Genomic DNA, 25367 nt, shown 5'->3' on the forward strand with positions numbered 1-25367 from the left:
TGTACAAAGTTATTTAGCTTTTTTAAATTTATGCTTTGGCTCCACAGTTAAAGGCTGTAGGCTCCTAGGGGTTGAGCGACCAGGATAATGTCATATATACATTTTTGTATCCATAACAGCACCTACTCTAAGGCCTTGTGCACAGTTTGAATAAATTTTAATTGATTTAATTGATAATAATTAGACAAACTGAACTAAATTTTTTAACAGATACCTGAGTGCCAAGCAAAATAAACAGGAAATATACACTTCAAAAAAGAAAAAGAAAAATGAATGCAAACTTATCAAATACTTGCTGTCAGAGCATTAAATACTTTACATAAGTCAAATCATTTAATCCTCATGACCCTAAGAAGTTATTTTAAGATATTTTGAGAATGAGAAAAAAGGATGAGTAAGGCTAGGTGATCTATGTAAAACAAACAAATTCTAATAACTGGCAAAGCTGAGATTTGAACCTAAATCAATCTGACCAGAAGTTCTGAGTTATTTTCCATATGCCTCACATAGCAGAAAGGGAGATGGCATAAGCACATCTACAGGCCTAGAGGTAACATATACTCTGACAAAAGCATAAAAGTCTATGAAATTTTACAGCAAGGAAAGGCTATTTCTAATAGGGAGACTCTGAGAAAGAAGCAACATTTAAGTTGAGTACTGAATAATGTCTAAGATTTCCACAGATGGAGACAGGGAAGAAGAAACATACAAGAGGGCAACCAGAGCATGCGTCAGTGTGTGTTGGGGGCGGAGAAGTTGGTGGAAACACAACACAAGCCAGGGAAAAAAAAAAAAGAAAGAAAGGTTTGGATCAGTTTCCAGAGAGCCTTGGAAACCATGCTAAGAAGGTGGGGCACAATTTTTGTAAGCAAATAGATGTCATGGAAGGGTTTTTTGGCAAAGAATAATAATATCAGCACTGGCAGCATCATAAGGAGGAAATGGATGCAGAGAGTCTATTTAGGAGAATATAACAATACAGGCAATCAACGGGAAGTCAGACTAGGACAGTGGTGAGCAGAAGGGAGACAAAGAAGAGATCCACAAGTTACTGGATAAGAGGGTTGAGAGAAAGAGAGTCAAAGACGACTCTGAAAACAGTGTAACTGGCTGAGTAAGTGATGATTCAATCAACAGAGAAAAAGAGAGTAAGAAGAGGAAGGGGAGATTTGGTAAGAAAATGATTCAATCACTTTTGTACCAAAAGCAAACTAGCTGACTGGTGACTAACACCCTAATCCAACTAGTTCCTGGTTTGTCCGTTTATGGAAGACTGAGTGACAGAGTAAAAGTTGACGGAAAGACGTAAAGGGCCTCTTTCCCATCAAGGGTAAAATCTGCTGCTTTCCTGCTTCTCACGCAACCAAGAATCCTGAGTAGCAAGCAGCCGGACTGGCTCAAATGGAAGCATTTCTCAATGCTTGATATGATGTTGATATAAGAAGTAGGAGAATATAAGCTGAAGACAGGGAGAAAAACATTTGGAGCTGGCAGAGAAAGAAGCAGGACACTAATGTGAACAAATGTCACTGTCCACTGGGATGTGACCACACATTAAATCACATTTGTTCACTATTTTATGTCCACCATGAAGATTCACGAGAGAATAGATGCATATACAGCTCTCAAAATGAGGTCGCTTATGAAGAACAATATTAAGTAGATAAACTAATTTTTCCTGTTGTACAATATACCACCTTATAATTTAGACAATTTTGTACAATTAAATCTTTTTAATCAGCACACCTTGCTGTAATAAGAAATGTGTCCATTAAGGTCTTATAATGAGAGACTGATGAAAATTATACTAGGGAGAAAGTCACTATTCATGACTTTTAAAAATGGCACGCTAGACACCACTTTTTAAACTTCATAAATTGTTCCAGAAAATATCATGCGTAAAGAGAGAAGACCTTGAAACTGAATGGATTCACAAGAAACTGAAAAAGGCCAGTTACTTTGCAGTATGAACAGCATTGTAGTTAGCTGTTTTACAAAAAAAAAAAAAAGGTCTTCAACCAATTAAAAAAACCCATTGGGAAGAGTATATACATGTATTCAGCAACTTTAAAGCTTTTCTTTAAAACAAAAAGCCATCATTTATCTTATTTGAATAGAGAATAATATTTTCCTATTTTTCCACAAGATACCATAAGGCAAAAATCTTCACAATAAATTACATGCATACTTATGAAACCACTATATGACCAAATGAAGCAGCACCATGTTTATGTTCACAAAAATCACTCATATCTATTAAAACATGGATGTAGCCTCAGAGATGCTACTATGTTTTAATGCAAATTTGTGTTTTGTATTATCATACAGTACTTGTTTCTCCTCAATTTCCCTGCCCTGTTTGCCAATAATAAAACCCCACAAATGATACTAGTGCTTTATCACAATTCCGTCTAGACAAAGTAACAGAACCTTAAAGAGGTGCTAGCTTACTTTTCAAATATGAGGTTTATTAGAATAAGCATGAAGATATAGTTTACAAAACTATAGTTTACCTTTTATCTTTTAGTGAGCTGTAAAAAGCAGTTTCTGTTTTCTGATGGAAGCAACATGTGCTTATTCTTAAAAATAATCTGCTTTGTATGTTGGATCACTTTTTCCTCCCAGATCTTGTAACTATCTATTCATATTTACAAACTGAAAATTTTATCCTTTCATATTTTTTGAGAGTGAAAGACTTAATGACATGCTTATGAAGTGATTATATTGGATAACCACCAGAAAAGCTGTGCCGCTATTACTGCGTCATTCCATCTACTGCCCCATTAGGACCAAGACTATGACTGCCTTATATACTGCCATAAATTCAAGTATCAAAACAAAACCTTGATGTATATTTAGTAATATTCTAAATGATAATAGCATTTTGACCTCATGATCTGCTTTTCCATTCTAACCTGGTTCTTTTAGCAAAACATCAAAGCCTGTTTGATTAAATAGGACTGTGACTTAATAGGCTTTCCAGACTTCTGGGGAAAATTCCCTCAATAGTTCATAGGCTAGCAGTTGCCTCTTTACTAAAAATACCTTTACCTATTATAGAAAATCTTTCCAATTACAGTCTATTTCCAACTTGTCCTTCTGACACAAGTTCTCAAGGATTGTAAGAAAAAACCTATGATACTCTCAATTTCCAACCTAATCAAGACACACAACCTGTGTGTATATTAACAAAATTAAAAAAGCAATGGAAGAGGGGAATCTGGATTGCATTGGCTTAATGGTCTTCCTCTTTGTCTGATTCAAATCTGAACCTAATCAAGACTTTTCAGTATATCAGTAAGCATTATCAGAGCTTGGTATATCTGTAAACAGCAGACACTCACAAAATGTTAGCTGATACAATTCAACTGTCATTGGTGTATTGTAAAAAGGTTCAACATACATAGGCTGTGTCTACATAAAACAACTAACCAGCATTGGAAGTAGCCTACTTGGTTTACACTAATTACATATTCTATTAAATTCAAAGACAGTATTTGAGGTCACTAGGAATAGTGCTACCTGCATAGCCCCTTGGAGTTCCATGATTTTTAACAGCCACTAAAAAAGGGCACCTTTTAATTCATTTAATGTACACAGTTCAAGGAGTAATTGAAAAATCAGAAATGCCATTTTCCCACACTAACTGAAAAAAAAAAAAAAAAAAAAGCCTATATGTAACACTTTGTGAAGCAGGATGCTCAAATATTTTGGTCATAAATTGCTCTTTGGTCATGTATGCATCTGGCTTTTAGAAAATAGAAGTATAACCAGTGGATTCAGTGGACACTCAATAAACAGGTACTGAGTGTAGACAATCAAACATTAACTTTTCAAAGCACTAACTTTATTGGGAACTACACTTTATTATTGGGGATAGGTGATTTAAGTAGACCACAATCTACTTAAAGTATACACACTACTAAAATGTAAACACATTTCCTCTTATGATAGCAATTAAACCCTTATAGTTCCATTTCCTATAACTAGAGGGATATCTATCATCAAACCATATACCTGGGAAGAACTGTATTTACTAAGTCTAGTAAATTACCATTTTCTTAATCTAACCAGAATATATGTCTTGTTTCATAAATCTAAAGAGTTCTTATAGGGCAAAATAAGAAAAGGTGTCTTTTGTTATCAGCTTACCAATCATAAAAAATATTATTATTTCTAGCTGTTACTGAGTGCTTACTACATGCCAGATGCTGGTTGAAGACTTGTACATGTTTAAATCATTTGATTCTTCTAATGCCACTTCGAGTGACATACTATTATCCTTATTTGTAGATGATGAAACAGATCAAAGAGGTGAAATAACTTGGCTAAAAACACAGGGGTAACAAGAGGTAGAGCCAGGACTTAGACGCAGGGAGTCTGATTCCAGAACTCATATCCTAGACTGAATTCTGAAAATTGAAAGTTACATAAAATATGACTCTAGAAAATAGTCCCAACCTTCTTCTATCGAACCTTTTGCCTGGGATTAAGAGAAGGTAAACACCCTTCTTTTTATATCTTCTTTCTGATCCTGTATAAGAATACAACTTTAGAATAAATAAGTAGACTATATAATAAAGAGGAGATCCCAACACCCATGTTAAAGAAGTGCCTGCAGGCCTTACGTGTAAAACAAATCGTTTTAGAAACACTACCTGGTCTGGTCCCACGTGGCTACAGGCAAAATAAAAGTAGATGCCTATTTCTGCCCTCTGTTCTCACCTCTCCCCTTCCTTTCTCTTTCCCTATCCTAGTGCCCACAGTGTGTGTGTGTGTGTGTATACAAACTGGTATTCATGGTAATGTGTGAGGAAGTTACATGGAACAGAACATTATCCTGAGATTTCTATTAAAATTACTTGGAAATTTTATTATATTAACCTCCACACCCAAAGACTTCTAAGTTCCTGTATTAATTTTGCAAGGATGCTGAAACAAGGTATCATAACCTGGTGGCTTAAACAGTGAAACTATTGCCTCAGAATTCTGTAGTCTAGAAGTCTGAAATCAAGGCGTCAGCGGGGTTGGTTCCTTTGGAAGGCTGTGAGGGGTAATCTTTTCCATTCCTCTCTCCTAGGTTCTGGTGTCTCAGGCATTTCTTGGCTTATAGACGGTATTTTTCCCATCTCTTCACATTGTCTTCCCTCTATGCACGTGTGTCTCCATGTTCAAATTTCCCCTTTTTATATGGACACAAGTCATACTTGTACCCAAGAGGTAATTTCTCATCCCTCCCTCCTCTGCACCCTCCCAAATATCTAATGACCGGTATTCCACACTCTATGTCCATGTGTAATATTATTTTGTATTTGACTATGTTTCTAAATTGCTTCACCTAACAATAGTATCCACTTCCATCCATGTTGCCTTTTGATATTTATGACTGGTATAGCCTCTTGTTGAATTGTTTTATCATTATATAATAACCTCCTTTGTCTCTTTTTTTTTTAACTGTTTTTGATTTAAAGCCTGTTTTATCTGACATAAGCATGGCTACTCCTGCTTGCTTTTGGTTTCCGCTTGCATGGAATATCTTTTTCAATCCCTTGGCCTTTAGTCTATAAGTGTCTTTACCAGCAAGGTGAGTTTCTTGTAACTAGTATACAGTTGGTTCATTTAAAAAAAAAAAATCCATTCTGGCAATCTGTGTATTTTAATTGGAGCATTTAATCTATTTATATTCAAGGTTAATATTAATATGTGAGGGCTTTTTCCTCATGATGGCTTTAACAGCTTTTGAGAAGGTACAATTCAACCCACAGCAGTTCCCACTGTCAGTTTCTCTATGTGAATGTGCTAATAGAGTTTTCTGCAAGGAAATAGTCATAATGGCTATATTAAATAGTTAAGATCTTTTGACACATTGCGTAGATCTTTCCCAATGGGAATTTAAGAAATCTACAAATGACTTAGTTACTATACCTGGCTATAGACACTATATCCAACTCTACTTGGTTGGCTTGACCTGTTACTCCTGAACATTGATTAATAAATTCATTTATGCATTACTCTATTTAATTTCTCATTGTGCCCTCATCACTTATTGAATGCTTATTATGTTTCATGCTCTATACCAGCTTCTGGAAATGTAAGTTGAAATAAACACAATCCCTGTTTTCCTATTTATAAGATAAGAAACATGCTCTCCTGATGTACATATATATCAAAGAAATCACATTCACCTGGTTCTATACCAGTAGTTTCCTAAATCAGATTTTAGCTAACAACCAGTTCTACCCAGTGAGTCAGACAGAGGCTATGAGAGATAAAAGGGACCAAAGAAATCACATGATCTAGGCTGCTGGATTTACAGAAAGTGTGGCATAGAGAAGTCCACTAAAAAAGTCACAAAAAAAAGAAAAAGAGAGCTTAAGTACAATTAGAATAATTATCTGTATTTCTATATTCTCATGTTTTAGGATAAAGAAGAAAATGGAAGATAAAACTGTACCTGACATTAAGGAATGACTGTGAAGTTTGTTAAGAGTAGTAATCACATTCTGATAATATAGTGAATTATCCTTAGTTTTTGGAGATGCGTACATACTAAAGTATTTAGGTAATGATATCTATAATTTACTTTAAAATATTTCCATCAAACAGATAAAAAATTTAAAAGTGATAGTCATATGGAGTTCTCTATTTTTCAATTATGTTTAAAAATTTTCAAAATAAAAAACTGAAAAAATCATTTTGTTCTACAGGGAAAATTATATATCTAACAGCTTCTCACTTGTCTCAGACTCTTATGAGCACTGGAAAAGAAACCTCACAAAATATTTTAAATATCGAAACCATGGATTCTAAATCATAATTATTATGCTGTTTTCTTCAATATTTTCCATCCATCACTACCCTCCAATGATAATAAGACTCTAGTAGCCCATATTCAGATAGCTATCATTTACACAGGATTTCAAAACAAGAATTTTTTAATATGGCTCTAATCTGGTTTGGCCCATGTTAAGAATATATTTGGACAATAGGAACGCTATTAACCTAAAAAATGCGTTTGATTAAACAATTTTAAAATACTTTAATAAACAAATTGATGTTTAGTAAAACAGTATTAACACATTACACAAAGTTAGATGGAAATAAAATTTAGGATAGAGTATATTTTTATTTGAAAAATAATACTGAGAGAACCTTACAACAGTTTATAGAACTGATCCATGAAATCTAGATATATAGCAAATTATCAAAGTTCAAAAACAATGTATTCATATGACAGTTATACTGAGACAAAGAAAAACTCAGTGAAAGTACATAATTTTAAAACAATCCTATTAATGTAAAATTCATAAAATATTAATTTTAAAAGTCCAAATAATTAAAATCACAGGAACTATTTCCAAAGTCTCTTTGCTTATCTGAAAATATACAGCAGAACCTCAATAGGAAGGAAAGAATAATATGCATGTTAATCTATACTATAACCCTATCCACATAAACCCTATCCACTTTAAAGGAGTCTCACCAGCTATACCACCTAGTAATATTATAGTATCATTAAGCTAAAATATATAACACTATTCTGGAGACAATAAAATATAGAGATATTACAGTAAGTAAATTTCATATTGTTTATATATAGAAGTGACTAAAACTAAACTTTATAGATGTTCAACACAAGAAACACTACTCCTAAATAGTGACCATATTATGTGCACATTCCATGCAAAATTCTTACAAACACATTCACACTCCATTTTACAAGCAACCTGGACTGATAAATGGATTGTGTTAGAATTCCCTTTAGCAAACAGTAAACAAGTGGATTTAATGAGGCTTATGACCCTGCCCTATGAATATCCTAGGAACTTTGAAAGTAAGTATTTTGCCACCAGATACAGGTCAGGTATTACAATTCCTTCTTCCAGATCACTAATTTTTTTTCTACTTTTCAACTTCCTTAACTGTACAACAATAGGTAAGACACTTGGAAACACTATAAGAAACATTACCTTCTCCAATGAGCTTTAAGTATTTGGAGAACACATTTTCATAAAATCACAGAATTTTAGAGCTAGAAGGAACCTTTGAGATCACTTAGTTGAAATCTCATATTTTATACACTAGAAAGCCAAAACCTATACAGGTTAAGTAATCTGCAATTCTGCTTAATGGTAGTGCTGAAACTAGAACCTAGTCTCTTGACTCTTAGTCCACCACAATTCCCAGGAATCAAGAAGGCACTGTGACAAGTGTTTTTAAAGAACACAGGTATACTAACATCCACATGTTGACATGAAGAATTATTCTCTGTCTGTGAGGGCCATCCTCTTTGACCTAGTTAGGCAACTTTGACCAGTTAGGAGAACAGAAACACATGCAGCATAATGGGGCAAGGAGCTCTACAATCAAGGTATTCCTGGCACTGAGATGACAGATATTGCATCAAGACTGGCCTCATGCCTTAAGCAGTCAATAAAGTATTTCTTAAAGGGTTATAGGAAAGGAATACAAATATACATGCTATGAGGAATATAAAAGAAGTATATCTCAAGGAGTTCACTCTAGTTCGGAATGTAAGACAACACGAAGGCAAGTGAGACCTCAGCACTCACAGGCTTAAAATATACATTAGGAGCTATAAGAAATTAGAAAAAGGAAAAGTTCAGTATAGACCAGAATCATTAAGGCTTCATAAAAGCTGTTGCATGAAAAGAATATGTCTCTGATAAACAAAGAGGTGCCTTTCCAGGTGTGAGCATCTGCACCACTGAAATAAAAGTTGTAATCTCAAACTGCATCAACTTCCTGCAAGTGACACTGGGAGATACAGGCAAGTGGGCATTACTCAAAACACCACTATCATTTTTGGTAATTCCATTATAAGTGAGGAAATCAGAAAGATACATTTGTTTTCCAAATACTACATCAGCACTCATAAGGCTATCTTTGTACCTATCAATTCTGCAACACCATATCATCAACTTCCTTCAAGTGATACTGGGAGATACAGGCAAGTGGGCATTACTCAAAACACCACTATCATTTTTGATAATTCCATTATAAGTAAGGAAACCAGAAGGATATATTTGTTTTCCAAATACTAGATCAGCCCTTATAAGGCCATCGTTCTAGTTATCAATTGTGCAACACCATATCGTATTCCAAAATCAGCAAGGTTTCAAAGAGAGCTTAAAAATTTAGGTTAGGTGGTCCAAGAGGATAATATCTACCTACCTATCAATGAAGCACAAATTTTTAATTATAAACATAATATTATTAAAGCACACGACATAATGCCTAACACAATAAATGACCAAAAAGTTAGTTAAAATAGATTTTTATTGTCTTTTCTAAAGACGTATCACTTCTGTAAGTACATGTTACTTAATACAGTCATGCATTGCTTAATGACAGGGATATGTTCTAAGAAATGTATTGTTAGGTAATTTCATCATTGTATGAACATCCTAGAGTGTACTTACACAACCCCTGATAGTACAGCCTTCTACACACCTAGGCTATATGGTACAACTTACAACTCCTAGGCTACAAACCTGTATAACATGTTACTATAGTAAATACTGTAGACAACTGTAACACAATAGCATTTGTGTATCTAAATATATCTAAACATAAAAAAGGTATATTAAAAATACTGTATAAAAGATTTGAAAATGGTATAGCTGTATAGGGCATTTACCATGAATAGAACTTACAGGACTGGAAGTTACTCTGGATGAGTCAGTGAGTGAGTGGTGAGTGAATGTGAAGGCCTAGGACATTACTGTATGCTACTGTAGGCTTATAAAACACTGTACATGTAGGCTACATTAAATGTGTTTAAAGTTTTTTTCTTTCTGCAATAATAAATTAACCTTAGCTTACCATACCATACTATAAACTATTTTTTTAAAACTTTTTGACTCTTTTGTCATAACACTTAGCTTTAAACACACGTTGTATAGCTGTACAAAAATACTTTCTTTATATCCTTATTCTGTAGGTTTTTTCTATATTTATTTTCTTTTTTACTTTTTAAACCTTTTTGTTAAAAAATAAGACACAATCACACACACATTAGCCTAGATCTACACATGGTGAGGATCATGAATATCACTGTCTGCCACATCTCATCCCCCTGGAAGGTCTTCAGGGGCAATAACATGCATGGAGCTGTCCTCTCCTATGATAACAAACAATCTTCTGGAATACCTTCTGAAGGGCCTGTGTGAGGCTGTTTTACATTTAACTTTTTTTTTATATAAGTAGAAGGAATATACTCTAAAATAATAATAATAAAATAAACATAAACTAGTAACATAGTTGTTTATTATCATTATCAAGTACTATATAGTGTACATAATTGTTACGTGCTATACTTTCATACAAAGAGCAGCACAGGTTTGTTTATACAAGCATTACTGCAAACGCATGAGTAATGTGTTGCCCTATGGCATTACTACAGCTATGATATTACTAGGCAACAGAAACTTTCCAGCTCCATTATAATCTTACAGGACCACTGTTGTATATGTGGTGTGTTGTTGACTAAAACATCATAATATGGTACATGACTGTATAATTTAATTTTAAATTTTAATTTTTAATTTACATTTTTAACCAAACTAGTATAGGGGACAAACTACATTTCTTCTGCTAAATATGATACAACCACTGTTGTTGTAGCAAGTACTACAATAAAAATTACAAACTTTCATAAATAGTCCCTCTCCCCCTAAAAAACTTGAAAGAAGATTAAAAAAAAAAACACATAAAACAAGATGAAAACACAGCAAATATAGTAACAAATGTATACCAAATAACACAGCAATAATTTTTATTTAAAAAAACTATAGGAGAACAAGGAGACAGAGAGAAACACACTAATAAGAGTAGACATTTAAACACCACTCTTAGTACAAAACAGCTTAGGTGGACAAAAAGTAAATAAAGATAGAGATGACATTAACAATACAGTGAATAAGGTAGATTTTTTGGATTTTTGCTGCATTTTACACTCTGAAAATAAGACTGCCTTTTTCTCAGGCAAACATGGAAGATTGACAAAAACTGATCAGCTTTTAAGTCACAATTAAACCAAAAAACACATGAAAAAATGCTCATCATCACTGGCCATCAGAGAAATGCAAATCAAAACCACAATGAGATACCATCTCACACCAGTTAGAAGGATGATCATTAAAAAGTCAGGAAACAACAGGTGCTGGAGAGGATGTGGAGAAACAGGAACACTTTTACACTGTTGGTGGGACTGTAAACTAGTTCAATCATTGTGGAAGTCGGTGTGGCGATTCTTCAGGGATCTAGAACTAGAAATACCATTTGACCCAGCCATCCTATTACTGCGTATATACCCAAAGGACTATAAATCATGCTGCTATAAAGACACATGCACACATATGTTTATTGCGGCACTATTCACAATAGCAAAGAGTTGGAACCAATCCAAATGTCCAACAATAATAGACTGCATTAAGAAAATGTGGCACATATACACCATGGAATACTATGCAGCCATAAAAAATGATGAGTTCATGTTCTTTGTAGGGACATGGATGAAACTGGAAATCAGTAAACTATCGCAAGGACAAAAAACCAAATGCCACATGTTCTCACTCATAGGTGGGAATTGAACAATGAGAACACATGGACACAGGAAGGGGAACATTACACTCCAGGGACTGTTGTGGGGTAGGGGGACAGGGGAGGGATAGCATTAGGAGATATACCTAATGCTAAATGACAAGTTAATGGGTGCAGCACACCAACATGGCACATGTATACATATGTAACAAACCTGCACGTTGTGCACATGTACCCTAAAACTTAAAGTATAATAATAAAATAAAATAAAATAAAAAAGCATCAGTGCATTCCAAAGAGTAAACTTATTATAAACAATATCATAATATTGTGATAAGTCTAGGCATTAATAAAAACAATATTTAAAGGCCTTTCCACATAAAAATTTAAGAATTTCCTACTGAACTACTTTTTTGGTGAAAGAAAAATACAAACTTTCCAAAAGAATAAAGAGAACAAAAACATTACATATCAAAATCAATTAGATATAATATAAAACAATAAGGGAGGAAAATTCATAGCCTTAAACTCTTATGGAAGGACACCCAATTGGAGAACTAGAAAAAGAAGAGAAAGGTAAAACTAAAAGAGTACCTATGAAGACATGATAAAGAAAAAGTCAGAAATTAATAATAAGAAAAAAGAAAAAACTCATTAATGAATCAAAATTGAACTTCGTTGAAAAATTAACAAAAGGGACTACTACTGGCCACCTTCGTAAGGATAGAAAAAGGGAGAAAGCAAAATAAAATTTAAAATAACTAGAGAGAAACAATCATTGGAGTAGGAAAAATTTAAGTCATAAGAAACTACAATGCAGACCGCCGCACAAATAAAATTGAAAAAATAGATAACATGAATAACAACTAAAACAGACACTCAAATAGAGATAAAGAACTTAATCAATTTCCATAGAAAAAAGTAGAGAATCACAAAGAACTACCTTGCAGAAAAGCAAAAGAATCAAATAGTTTCACATTCAAAGAACAGATGGTTCCAATGTAACAGAAATAGTTCTAAAACACAGAAAATGAAACCTCCAAATTCTTTTTATGAACCAAATATACTGGTACCAAAATATGATAAAAACAGAACAAAATTAGAAAACTATGGATCAATATCACTTATGAATATCAATATGAAATCACATCATAAAATATTAGTGAACTTCAACACTATACTAATATTATGCCATAACACATTGAGATTTATTCTTTAAAAGTAAGGTTGGTTCAATATTAGAAGCTCAGCAATATATTATACCATATTAAAAGATTTGAGACAAATATGATTACTTCTATAGATGTTAAACAAGTCTCTGAAAAAATTCAATACCCATTCCATAAAAATAAAACACATTCAAGAACATAAGCGCTGACATTTTCTTGACTTTATAAACGGATACACACACACTCATATTCACACATATATTCACAAACATATACACAAACCTTAGTCCTAAAGCCACGATCACATTTAATGGGGTAATACTTCAGGTATTTCCAACAAGGTTAGGAAGAGTAAAAGATGATTACGTTTCTTACTATTTAATACTGTATTGAATGTACTAGACAATGCAATTAGACAAGACAAATTAAATACAAGAACTGTAAAAGAAGAAAAACTACTGTATCTACTTGCATATGACAGTTTTGTAAGAAAACTCTAAAGAACCATTACTAAAACTACTCTGAACCACAAAATAATTCCATAAATTAACAGGATATAAAATTAATGCATGGAAATAAAAATTCTTCATATATATAAACAAAAATCATAAGAAATAATAGAATAAATTCACTGACAGTATCAACAAAAAGGTATATTTTAAAACAAACATAGTAAGAAATATGCAAAACTAGTAAGAGGAAAGCTTTAAAATAATCCTAATGACCTAATGCAAAATTGATGAAAAACAGAAACATTCCTTGTTCTTACATGAATGTCTATACATCATAAAGATGAGAGGTCTCTCCCAAATCACTTTTAAAACTTCACACAATTTCAATGAAAATGCCACAAGTATTCTTCTTCTTTTTTGAGACGGAGTCTCCCTCTGTCACCCAGGCTGGAGTGCAGTGGCGTGATCTTGGCTCACTGCAAGCTCCGCCTCCCGGGTTCACGCCATTCTCCTGCCTCAGCCTCCCAAGTAGCTGGGACTACAGCCGCCCTCCACCACACCCAGCTAATTTTTTGTATTTTTAGTAGAGGTGGGGTTTCACCGTGTTAGCCAGGATGGTCTCGATCTCCTGACCTTGTGATCCGCCCGCCTCGGCCTCCCAAAGTGCTGGGATTACAGGCGTGAGCCACCGCGCCCAGCACAAGTATTCTTTTTAAATGAAACTAAACAAAATAATACAGAAAATCCAGTATAAATAGCTAAGATAACACTGAAAAAGGAGAACTACAGGGAACTACTAGTCCAATCCAATGTTAAATTACATTATAAAGCTTCAGAAATTAATGCACCAGTATTTATGGCTGGTATTGTTATATAGACAAATCAGTCGGATTCAACAGAAAGTACAGAAATAAAACCAAGGACATGAGGAAACTGAGTATACGATAAAAGTAGCAACTAATATTACTGAAGCAAAGATATATTTTAAAATAAATAGTGTTGGAAAAACTGGAAAACCACTTATAATAAACTGTAATGAATAAGACAGCTTTAAGTTTAAAAAATAAAGGGTATTCAATTAGGAAAAGAGGAAGTCAAATTGTCCCTGTTTGCAGATGACATGATTGTTTATTTAGAAAACCCCATCGTCTCAGCCCCAAATCTCCTTAAGCTGATTAGCAACTTCAGCAAAGTCTCAGGACACAAAATCAACGTGCAAAAATCACAAGCATTCATATACACCAATAATAGGCAAACTGAGAGCCAAATCATGAGTGAACTCCCATTCACAATTGCTTCAAAGAGAATAAAATACCTAGGAATCCAACTTACAAGGGATGTGAAGGACCTCTTCAAGGTGAACTACAAACCACACTGCTCAGTGAAATAAAAGAAGACACAAACAAACGGAAGAACATTCCATGCTCATGGATAGGAAGAATCAATATCATGAGAATGGCCACACTGCCCAAGGTTATTTATAGATTCAATGCCATCCCCATCAAGCTACCAATGACTTTCTTCACAGAATAGTATAAAACTACTTTAAAGTTCATACGGAACCAAAAAAGGGCCTGCATTGCCAAGACGATCCTAAGCCAAAAGAACAAAGCTGGAGGCATCACACTACCTGACTTCAAACTATACTACAAGGCTACAGTAACCAAAACAGCATGGTACTGGTACCAAAACAGAGATATAGATCAATGGAACAGAACAGAGCCCTCAGAAATAATACCACACATCTACAACCATCTGATCTTTGACAAACCTGACAAAAACAAGAAATGGGGAAAGGATTCCCTATTTAATAAATGGTGCTGGGAAAACTGGCTAGCCATATGTAGAAAGCTGAAACTGGATCCCTTCCTTACACCTTATACAAAAATTAATTCAAGATGGATTAAAGACTTAAATGTTAGACCTAAAACCATAAAAATCCTAGAAGAAAACCTAGGCAATACTATTCAGGACATAGGCGTGGGCAAGGACTTCATGTCTAAAACACCAAAAGCAATGGCAACAAAAGCCAAAATTGACAAATGGGATCTAATTAAACTAAAGAGCTTCTGCACAGCAAAAGAAACTACCATTGGAATGAACAGGCAACTTAAAGAATGGGAGAAAATTTTTGCAATCTACTCATCTGACAAAAGGCTAATATCCAGAATCTAGAAAGAACTCAAACAAATTTACAAGAAAAAAATAACCCCATGAAAAAGTGGGCGAAGGACAGGAACAGACATTTCTCAAAAGAAAACATTTATGCAGCCAACAGGCACATGAAAAAATGCTCATCCTCACTGGCCATCAGAGAAATGCAAATCAAAACCACAATGAGATACCATCTCACACCAGTTAGAAGGATGATCATTAAAAAGTCAGGAAACAACAGGTGCTGGAGAGGATGTGGAGAAATAGGAACACTTCTACACTGTTGGTGGGACTGTAAAGTAGTTCAACCATTGTGGAAGTCAGTGTGGCGATTCCTCTGGGATCTAGAACTAGAAATACCATTTGACCCAGCCATCCCATTACTGGGTATATACCCAAAGGATTATAAATCATGCTGCTATAAAGACACATGCACACGTATGTTTATTGCGGCACTATTCACAACAGCAAAGACTTGGAACCAACCCAAATGTGCATCAATTATAGACTGGATTAAGAAAATGTGGCACATATACACCATGGAATACTATGCAGCCATAAAAAAGGTTGAGTTCAGGTCCTTTGTAGGGACATGGATGAAGCTGGAAACCATCATTCTCAGCAAACTATTGCAAAAACTAAAAACCAAACACTGCATGTTCTCACTCATAGGTGGGAAATGAACAACGAGAACACTTGGACACAGGAAGGGGAATAACACACACCGGGGCCTGTCATGGGGTTGGGGGAAGGGGGAGGGATAGCATTAGGAGATATACCTAATGTAAATGACGAGTTAATGGGCGCAGCACACCAACATGGCACATGTATACATATGTAACAAATCTGCACTTTGTGCACATGTACCCTAGAACTTAAAGTATGAAAAATAAAATGAAACCAGGTGCAGCAAATGAAATATCACACATTGCTGATGGGAATGTTTAATGGTACAGTCACTCCAGAAACAACTTGGCAGTTTCCAAGTGAAACATACACTTTCATATGACCCAGAAATTCCACTCCTAGTTATTTACTCAAAAGAAAGTGAAACATATGTCTCCACAAAAGGCTGTATGTGAATGCTTAGCTTATACCAACTTTATTTATAATTGTCAAAAACTGAAAACAACCCAGATAGCCATCAACAGATGAACAGAAATTGTAGCAGTTTTCAATAGAATACTACTCAGCAATACAAAGGAATGAACTACTAATGACCCACAAAGATAAATCTCAAAAGCATTATGTTAAGTGAAGGAAGACAGACACAAAACAGTACATACCTTATAATTCCACTTATATACCATTCCTGAAAATGTAAAAATATAGGGACAGAAATCATCTCCTGGGGCTGGGAGCAATGCCAGGAGAAGGGGACTGACTCTAAACAGGAATGAGAGAACTTTTGGGAATGAAAGAATTGTTCTACATCTTGGTGGCAGTAGTGGTTACATGATATATACATCTGTAAAAAGATATCAAACTCTACATTTAAAAGGGTGACATTTACTGTTTGTAAATTATATCTCAAAAAACCTAATCTTTAAAAAGTATGCAGATATTGCCAAATTTCCCTTCCACTAACTTTATTTTCTTATACCATTTAATTTACATTCCCAAAGGGCATTCTAAAAGTGCTGGTACCTTTATCAGCCTCAATATTATCAGACTATTATTTTAGACCTCTCCAATTGATAAGTCCTTTAAAAAGGGTGCCTCGCTGTTTTGGTCTCCTTATCTTTTCATTTTTCACAAAGGTGGCCTTTTTTCCTGTTTCTAGGACGGTCATATTCCTTCTCTGTTCTGTTTATTCATTCTTTTTGATCATCGCTTTAACAAGGTATTTAGTGTTTTTCTTATTTTTTTTTTTTAGTACCAGCCAGATATTCTCAAATAATTGTTATATATCTATTTCCCAGTTTCTCATTCACCTTTCATTTTGAAAAAATTTTTATTTGGAAATTTAACCCATGCAGAGATCAAATATTCAATTACATTTTTTCTAATTTTTTATAGACTCAATCATTTAACTTTAAACGTGATAATACAGTAACAATTAGGTATATTGTTATTTAAGTTTAAATTAAGTTAAATTAAAAATTCAGTTTCTCAATATTAATATTTTAATATTAAAAATATAATCTACGTTTTTTAAACAGACTATATTTTTTAGAGAAGTTTTAGGTTTGATTTAGGTAAATTTACAGCAATGAAAGTAAAACTGAGTGGAAAATACAGTGAGTTCCCATATACCTCAAGCCCACACAAAGTCTCTCCACTATCAACATCCCTCATTAGAGTGGCACATTTTTTACAGTGAATGAACCAACAATGACAATCATTATCATCCAAAAGCCGGCCGGGCGCGGTGGCTCACGCTTGTAATCCCAGCACTTTGGGAAGCTGAGGCGGGCGGATCACGAGGTCAGGAGATCGAGACCACGGTGAAACCCCGTCTCTACTAAAAATACAAAAAAATTAGCTGGGCGTGGTGGCGGGCACCTGTAGTCCCAGCTACTCAGAGAGGCTGAGGCAGGAGAATGGCGTGAACCCGGGAGGCGGAGCTTGCAGTGAGCCGAGATTGCGCCACTGCACTCCAGCCTGGGTGACAGAGCGAGACTCCATCTCAAAAAATAAAATAATAAAAATAAAAAAAAAAGCCAGAGTTTACATTATGTTCACTCTTGGTCTTGTCCATTCTGAATCTTAACAACCAAATGATGACATGTATCCACCATTATAGTATCATGCAGAATAGTTTCACTGACCTAAAAATCCACTGTGCTTCACTCATTCATCCTTCCTCTCCTTTCTAACCTATGGAGATAGTAAAAAACTGATCTTTTTACTGTCTCTATAGTTTTGCCTTTTCCAGAATGTCATATAGTTGAAATTATATAGTAACTAGCCTTTTCAGATTGGCTTCTTTTACATAGTAAAATACATTTAGGTTTCTTCCATGTTTTTTCATGGCTCAAAAGTTCATTTCTATTTAGCAATGAATAATATTCCATTATCTGGATGTATCAGTTTATCCATTCACCTACTCAAAGACATCTTGGTTACTTCAATGTTTTGATGAGTATGAATAAACCAACTATAAGCATTCACGTGCAGGTTTCTGTGTGGATATAAGTTTTCAACTCATTTGGGTAAATACTAAGGAGCACAATTGCTGCTTGGTATGTTAAGAGTGTCTAGCTTTCTAAGAAACTGCCAAACTGTCTTCCAAAGTGGCTGTATCATTTTGCATTCCCATGAGCAACAAATGAGAGTTCCTGTTACTCCAAATACTCATCAGCAGTTGGTACTGTACTGACCATGTTCAAGTACTTAGCCACATATTGCTAATGGCTACCATATTGGACAGTCAAATAGAATATTTTCATCATTACACAAAGTTTTAATGGGAAAGCTTGCTTAAAACTTTTTTTTTTTTTTTGAGATGGAGTTTCTCTCTTGTTGCCCAGGCTGGAGTGCAATGGTACCATCTCAGCTCACTGCAACATCCGCCTCCTGGGTTCAAGCAATTCTCCTGCCTCAGCCTCCTGAGTAGCTGGGATTACAGGCATCCACCACCACACCCAGCTAATTTTTGTATTTTTAGTAGAGACAGGGTTTCACCATGTTGGCCAGGCTGGTCTCAAACTCCTGTCCTCAGGTGATCCACTCACCTCGGCCTCTCAAAGTGCTGGGATTACAGGCATGAGCCACCACGCCTGGCCTCTCTGCTTAAAACTTAATTGGTCATACAGTAGGAAATGATGAACTAATATGACAGCGTTTTAACCTCTACATAAATCCATCTCTACTCCCACTGGATTTTGATGGTTCTTTGTTTATCTATATTTGCTCAGAAATTCAAATTCCTGCTCAGCCACTTCTTAACTATGTGCCCATTAACATATTATTTAACCCCTCTGACTCTCAGTTTCTCATCCTAATTACTCATTAGTTTGGTACAAAGATTAAATTAGATAAGCAGGTAAGATAAATTACAACATTCATCATGTTATGCCCTCATTTGTAAACTCTTCTGGATTAGAAGTTTGTTTTCTGAATGTTTCAGTTTCATAATTCAAGACCTTTACTAAAAGCAAAAGTATATATTTACCCGGTCTGGATTTTTGTAACCCAAAAGTAGATTTGATGCTTTTATATCACCATGAACATATTCATTTTCATGTATATATTCCAGTACATCCAACTGTGAAAATAAATAGATAAAATAAGGTTATACTGCTACTTATTTAGAACTTATGATCAATTTCAACATTTTGAATATAGAATAACATGGGTTTTTTCATATTAACAATGACAAAGCGATGTATTTCACAATTACTGGTTAATTATTCTAAAACATCACATCTTCTGGTTGCTCATCCTAGAAAAAAGTAAAATGATCCTCAAAAATCAAGTATTTTAGTTGAAGTTCCGAAGGAAGAAAATCAGGATTCAAAGATGCTTATGCCTAATTCCTGATAGCCCAGTAGCCAAACCGCACTGCACAAAGAGGAAAAACATAGCATAAAATCAGAGATCTATGGTGAAATAATCTTGAAGCCCACTCAGCAATTCCTCACCTAAGCAATAATTATAAATCAAGCCTTGAGAGTCTCAGAAAAAAATGCCATGTCCATGAGCAAAGGGAAAGGTTTTCTTCCTCTGTATGGTAATAGAAAACTCCTTAGCTTCATCTCTAAAGCCCTTCAGCCTTGCATGTTACATACACTTAGTACTCAATAAACATTTGCTGGCTTCGAGGATGGATAAATGAGAAAATTAATGCATTCTATTTGCTGCATTCCAATCTGGCATAAGCAGCTTCATGCTACTCAAAGTGAAAAAATAAGACTTAAACCAAATACAAATATGTAAGACAAATATGCAGTATAAACAAATGTGTGCCTGAGTGCTATTAAGAGTTCATTGCTTCTGATTTGGCAAAGTATATTTTATTCACTGCCACAACTAATTATTGCCACCATCCCAAACTCATAATAAAAACTTTATAGCACCCCCCTACCATCACATGGTTAAAATGGCTGACAATATATTTTGCCATAATTTGCACTGTTATAACTGACAAAAGAAAGGTTATTCTTACAGCAATGAAAGCTTGTTCTGGTATGTAAAACAAAGTTCTAAGGAAAAATAAGATCAGACTGGAGAACGAAAGCCTAATTGAGTTTGCAGTGCCAGATACAGCATATTCTGTCACTTACAGAGCCCATTGTTATCAATTTGACCAAAATAGCCTCTACTCCTAATAACTGATGTCTCTAGGGCAATAATCCTTCATTCTCTAATAATTCCACAAAAGGAAAAGATTTCTATACTGTAAGAAGTAAATAATTTGGAAATGGAGCATGCGAAATAAGTAATTCTTTCTTACCATTCGGATACCTAATTGCAGGACAGTTGACTTTTTAAAGGTACCATTCTGGCCTGAGATCTTCTGTAAATCTATTCCTAGTCTTTCCACTACCATAAATCTGTAACTGTAAGAAATAAGCATCAAAAAGAGATCACCCTGAGAAAGTAATGCTTGAAACTATTTAATTTGAAACAAGAAAAATTACACTCAACCTAACAACTAGGTATAATGCAATCTAAACCATTAGAGAATGACTGCACATTCATAATTCTGCTATTCTTTTGCAGAAACTGCTCAATATTTACTTTGCAGCTGGTTTTCTATAACAGAATGCTGTACTGAACCATTCACACTGTTTTACATAATGAAAAAATCTTTTTAAATTAGATGGTACTGAATGCAATTCATTTTGACTCCATGACTTTCTTGCCATATGGCCTTGAACAAATTATTGTCCACACATGAATTGTTTTTTTTTTTTGAGACAGAGTCCCGCTCTGTCACCAGGCTGGAGTGCAGTGGTGCAATCTCAGCACACTGCAACCTCCACCTCCCGGGTTCAAGCGATTCTCCTGCCTCAGCCTCCCAAGTAGCTGGGACTGCAGATGTGCACCACCACACCCAGCTAATTTTTGTATTTTTAGTAGAGACGGGGTTTCACCATGTTGGCCAGGATGGTCTCGATCTCTTGACCTCATGATCTGCCTGCCTTAGCCTCTCAAAGTGCTAGGATTACAGGCATGAGCCACCGTGCCCAGCCACATGAATTTTATATTTGTTTGTTTCTTGATAAGATCATATTTACCGTCTCTATACATTTATAAACATGTCTTTTTGTAAGTGCACTTCTTCCTTTTCTGTTGTGTTTGGCACCTTCCATACCTTCTTTCCTTCCCTTCATTTATATATCCACATCAGCCCCTATTCTATATCTATGTATGCATACACAAACACACACGTTTAAGAATTTGTTTTACAAAAATGTGATCATATTATAAGTATTTTCCCCATCTTACTTTTTCCAATAGTGTCTCATCAAAATCCTTCTAAGGCAACTAGTATAGCTCTAATGGACTTCTTTAATGGGCTACATATGACATGATATGGATGTACCATGATTCAATCAGCCATTCAGTCCCCTAGTGGCAGTCCTTTACTTCAAGATTACTGTTTGCTCATTTTTTTTTTTTATTTAAAGCATTTAGAGACCATTTCAACAAAGTACTGACATCTGAGCTTATTCTCTGATCTATGAAATAAAAATATCACCTATTTTAATAGGCTATTCAAAGGACAAAACAAGATAAAGTATATAAAAATCTCTGGCACAAAAGGGTAAATAAAAAATGACAGACATTTTTTCTTTTTTCAAACACTATTAATAAATTATATATAGGACTAGCCATATTTGGTGGTTTTAAAGATATTTCTATAACTTATTTGTTGTGCTTCTCCTCAAGATATAGAACTTAATTCTCCCCTCTCAGAACCAATGGCTCTATCTAGTGACTAGCTTCTAGCAAAGAGAATAAAGCAGAAGTGATAATATCCCTTTTAAGATTTGATTACAAAAAACGATGACTTCCTTCTTGAATGCACTTGTGTGCATGCTCTCCCCCTACCCCCAAATTAATTGCTCTAGAGAAAGCCAGCTATTTTTCATAACACTCAGGTAAGCTTATGCAAAGACCCACATGATCAGGAAGTAAGAAGGCCTGCCAACAATCACATAAGTAAATTAGAAGCAGATCTTCTTAGGCCTACCAGTAGCCACATGAGGAATCCTGAAAACAAATACTTCCCCAGATGAGCCTTGAAATGAATGTAACCCAGCAGACAGCTGACTATATATCCTTATTAGAGATCCTGATCAAGAATCATCCAGATAAGCCATTTGCAGTCTCCTCACCCACAGAAACTAAGACAATACAAGTTTGTGGTTATATGCCAATATGTTTTCGTGATTTGTTACATGGCAATAGTTAACTCATAGACCACATAAGGAATAGTTATAAAGAAATATTTGATTATAATAATTCCATTTTACCTTCTTCCCTTGAATTCAGTCAGACCAGATCCATAAAACAGAGGAATTCCTAAATAATCAAGTTGTTTGCGTTCTATCCACTTTTTGACTACAAAGACAAATTTATTTTTAAAAAGATTCATGTTATTTGAAAAGATACTTGTCACCTTTCTACAGACAAATTTATTTAGCTAACCAAAAAAGTAATTAGATCTTCCTAGAAGATATTTTTTTTCAATCAAACATCCCTATCTAATGGCCTCAAACTGTTACCACTATAATTAACAAAAAATTAGAAATTTTTAAATTAAATCAATAAAAACAGTCTTTGTATATTGATATCATATATATTAATGTTTCAATCTATAAAAAGAATTCATTACCTTATATGCTAGCTAAATTTCTAAATATAACATATGTTAACCACCAAAGGATCAGTAGAGAGATGGCTTTTTCTTCCCTATTACTTCAAAATCTAAAACCATAATGGACCAATAAAAAAAAGAAAAAAAAAGCAGAAATTGGGCAGAAAAACCATCTTACTTTGAAATAATTTTATACAAAAACTGGTTTTGATTAGTTTACAAAAAATCAAATCCACTTAAATAAACAGTTAACTTTCATCATTTGTTTCATGACTCTAGCCTATGTTTTTTATGTTTAAGACAGCTCTACTGATAAACAATCAAGTTTAATGGATTCTATTTGTCACTCTGACATAGTTTAAGCAATTAGTAAAGACTACAGTCTTAATGTTTAGAAGACTTTACTAAGAAAAACTAAGTTAAATATTGAGGCCAGACCCATCACTCTTATTCTTAAACATGATGTAAAGGACCTTGACTATACAGTCATTACTTCTGTCTACTTCTTTAATGTTTTCCTTAGCCCATCTATATCACATTTATAAAATGCTGTTATTTTTCCTCTCTGCTCATATTCATTTCCCATTCAAATCTTCTAACTGGTCATTCTTACACTTGGTATTCAGCTCCAATTAATTTTCCAGCATTCAAGTTTCTAACATTTTCTTAAACATCTTAATCATTTCCACATTTCCACACACCTTGCCCCAATCCATTCTATAATCGTTCCTTTTTTATACATATACCTACTTCCCATTTTAATGTTTTTTCCTTATAGCCATCCTATCCAAATGGTTTACTGTAAAAGAAATAATTTCATTCTACTATCTTTTACACTTAGGGAACTCTTGGTAGCTTAGATTAACAACCTAACATTTTATGTAAAGTAGTAGAAACAACTTTGACTTAAAATATATAACCCATTATGTATGTCATGTCAAGATTTGTATACCATCTGCCTTGCTTTTATATGTTGTAACAGTTAACTGTATCACTTTACAATAAAATTTCTATTGAAAAGAATTTTCCAGAAGGCCAGAAAAAGACCAAAATATCAACACTCACTTTAGCAAGCACATATATGGAAGTAGCTTGCTTTGCTAATTTTACTTACTACAGTCTTTTTTCGCAACTCTCTGATAAAATTTAAGTTCTGAAAATAACGGGCCATTTTCTTGATATTCCTATAAAAAAAAGAATAATTAATTTTACTAGAAAAAAAAATCCCAAAGATGGAATTGTTATTTAAACTGTGAAAATATGAACATATATATGTAGTATATAATAGTACTTGAATCACTTTTTATAAAACATAGGCACCAGATTTCCACTGAAAATCTCAGAAAACACTAAATAAACTTGAAGCATCTAATTTTTAAACAACATATTGTACCACTATCCCTATACAGTCTTACACATAAAAGTAGTTTTCTTACAGAAAACACTTACTAGAAGTACTGAGAACTGTATATATAAACATACACAACACTCACTGTATACCAACATATACGTCCGGGTGATACACAGCAAACTCTCCTTGTGGTCCACTCACACATGATACCTTTACTGAATGGTCCACTATATTTCATTCATTATACTAGGTACAGGGGACACCAAAAAGAAATAAAATCCTATGCTTGCCTTTAAGGACCTTACCATCTTGATTAGAGAGGTAGAGAGGGTGGGTGGGCATTTGGGAGGGAAAGAGAAAGAATAGCTAGATAGATAACACACCAGGGTAATAGCTGGCAATACAGAAAAACAAAGGTTCTCCAGTTTTAATGTTTTAACAATGTGAAAATAGATCATAACATTAGGTTTACTGATAAGGCAATAGTTATAAAAATTAATGTGAAAAACATTCTTAAAGCAGAAAAGGAAAAAGTCAAAATACAAATCTATGAGCAACACTTACCACTTTTACTACATGTCTTGCATCTTTCTCTGGTTTATTTGTGGAGAAAGCTGCAGAAAAAAAAAAAAAAAAACACAATGGAGAAAAATAGTTATTCCCAATTACTGAATACCTACCATATCCCAAACACTATGCTAAGCATTTTACATATGTAAGTTTATTATATCATCCCAACAACCTTTTATGGTAGTAGGAATCAATCATCTCCATTTTATACAAGATGCTACTGAAGTTTGAGACGTTGAATGAATAAATTGCTCACTAAGAGGTAATATATTAGAGATAGAAACTCAAATCTGCCTGACATCACAGCCCATACACTTGATCATAAACCATATTCA

General features: G+C 34.3%; 1 protein-coding gene across 9 annotated transcripts in view; it reads right to left on the reverse strand.

Annotated features, from left to right (window-relative positions):
* VRK2 (VRK serine/threonine kinase 2) overlaps window positions 1–25367 on the reverse strand; it is a 116475-nt gene that overhangs the window by 50278 nt on the left and 40830 nt on the right. For 6 of the 9 annotated variants that reach the window (XM_055243356.2, XM_055243351.2, XM_063616857.1 and 3 more), the window contains 5 exons: window positions 25027–25076; window positions 24226–24295; window positions 22768–22855; window positions 20739–20844; window positions 19458–19550 (listed from right to left, as the gene is read on the reverse strand). In XM_055243356.2, the coding sequence (XP_055099331.1) occupies window positions 19458–19550; window positions 20739–20844; window positions 22768–22855; window positions 24226–24295; window positions 25027–25076 (407 nt within the window). Of the gene's footprint in view, window positions 1–19457; window positions 19551–20738; window positions 20845–22767; window positions 22856–24176; window positions 24196–24225; window positions 24296–25026; window positions 25077–25367 lie in introns of those variants that run through there. The other 3 variants (XM_055243355.2, XM_063616858.1, XM_063616859.1) reach the window with 2 other exon arrangements.

This window comes from Symphalangus syndactylus, chromosome 14 (assembly GCF_028878055.3).
Source record: "Symphalangus syndactylus isolate Jambi chromosome 14, NHGRI_mSymSyn1-v2.1_pri, whole genome shotgun sequence".
NCBI classification, from domain to species: domain Eukaryota; kingdom Metazoa; phylum Chordata; class Mammalia; order Primates; family Hylobatidae; genus Symphalangus; species Symphalangus syndactylus.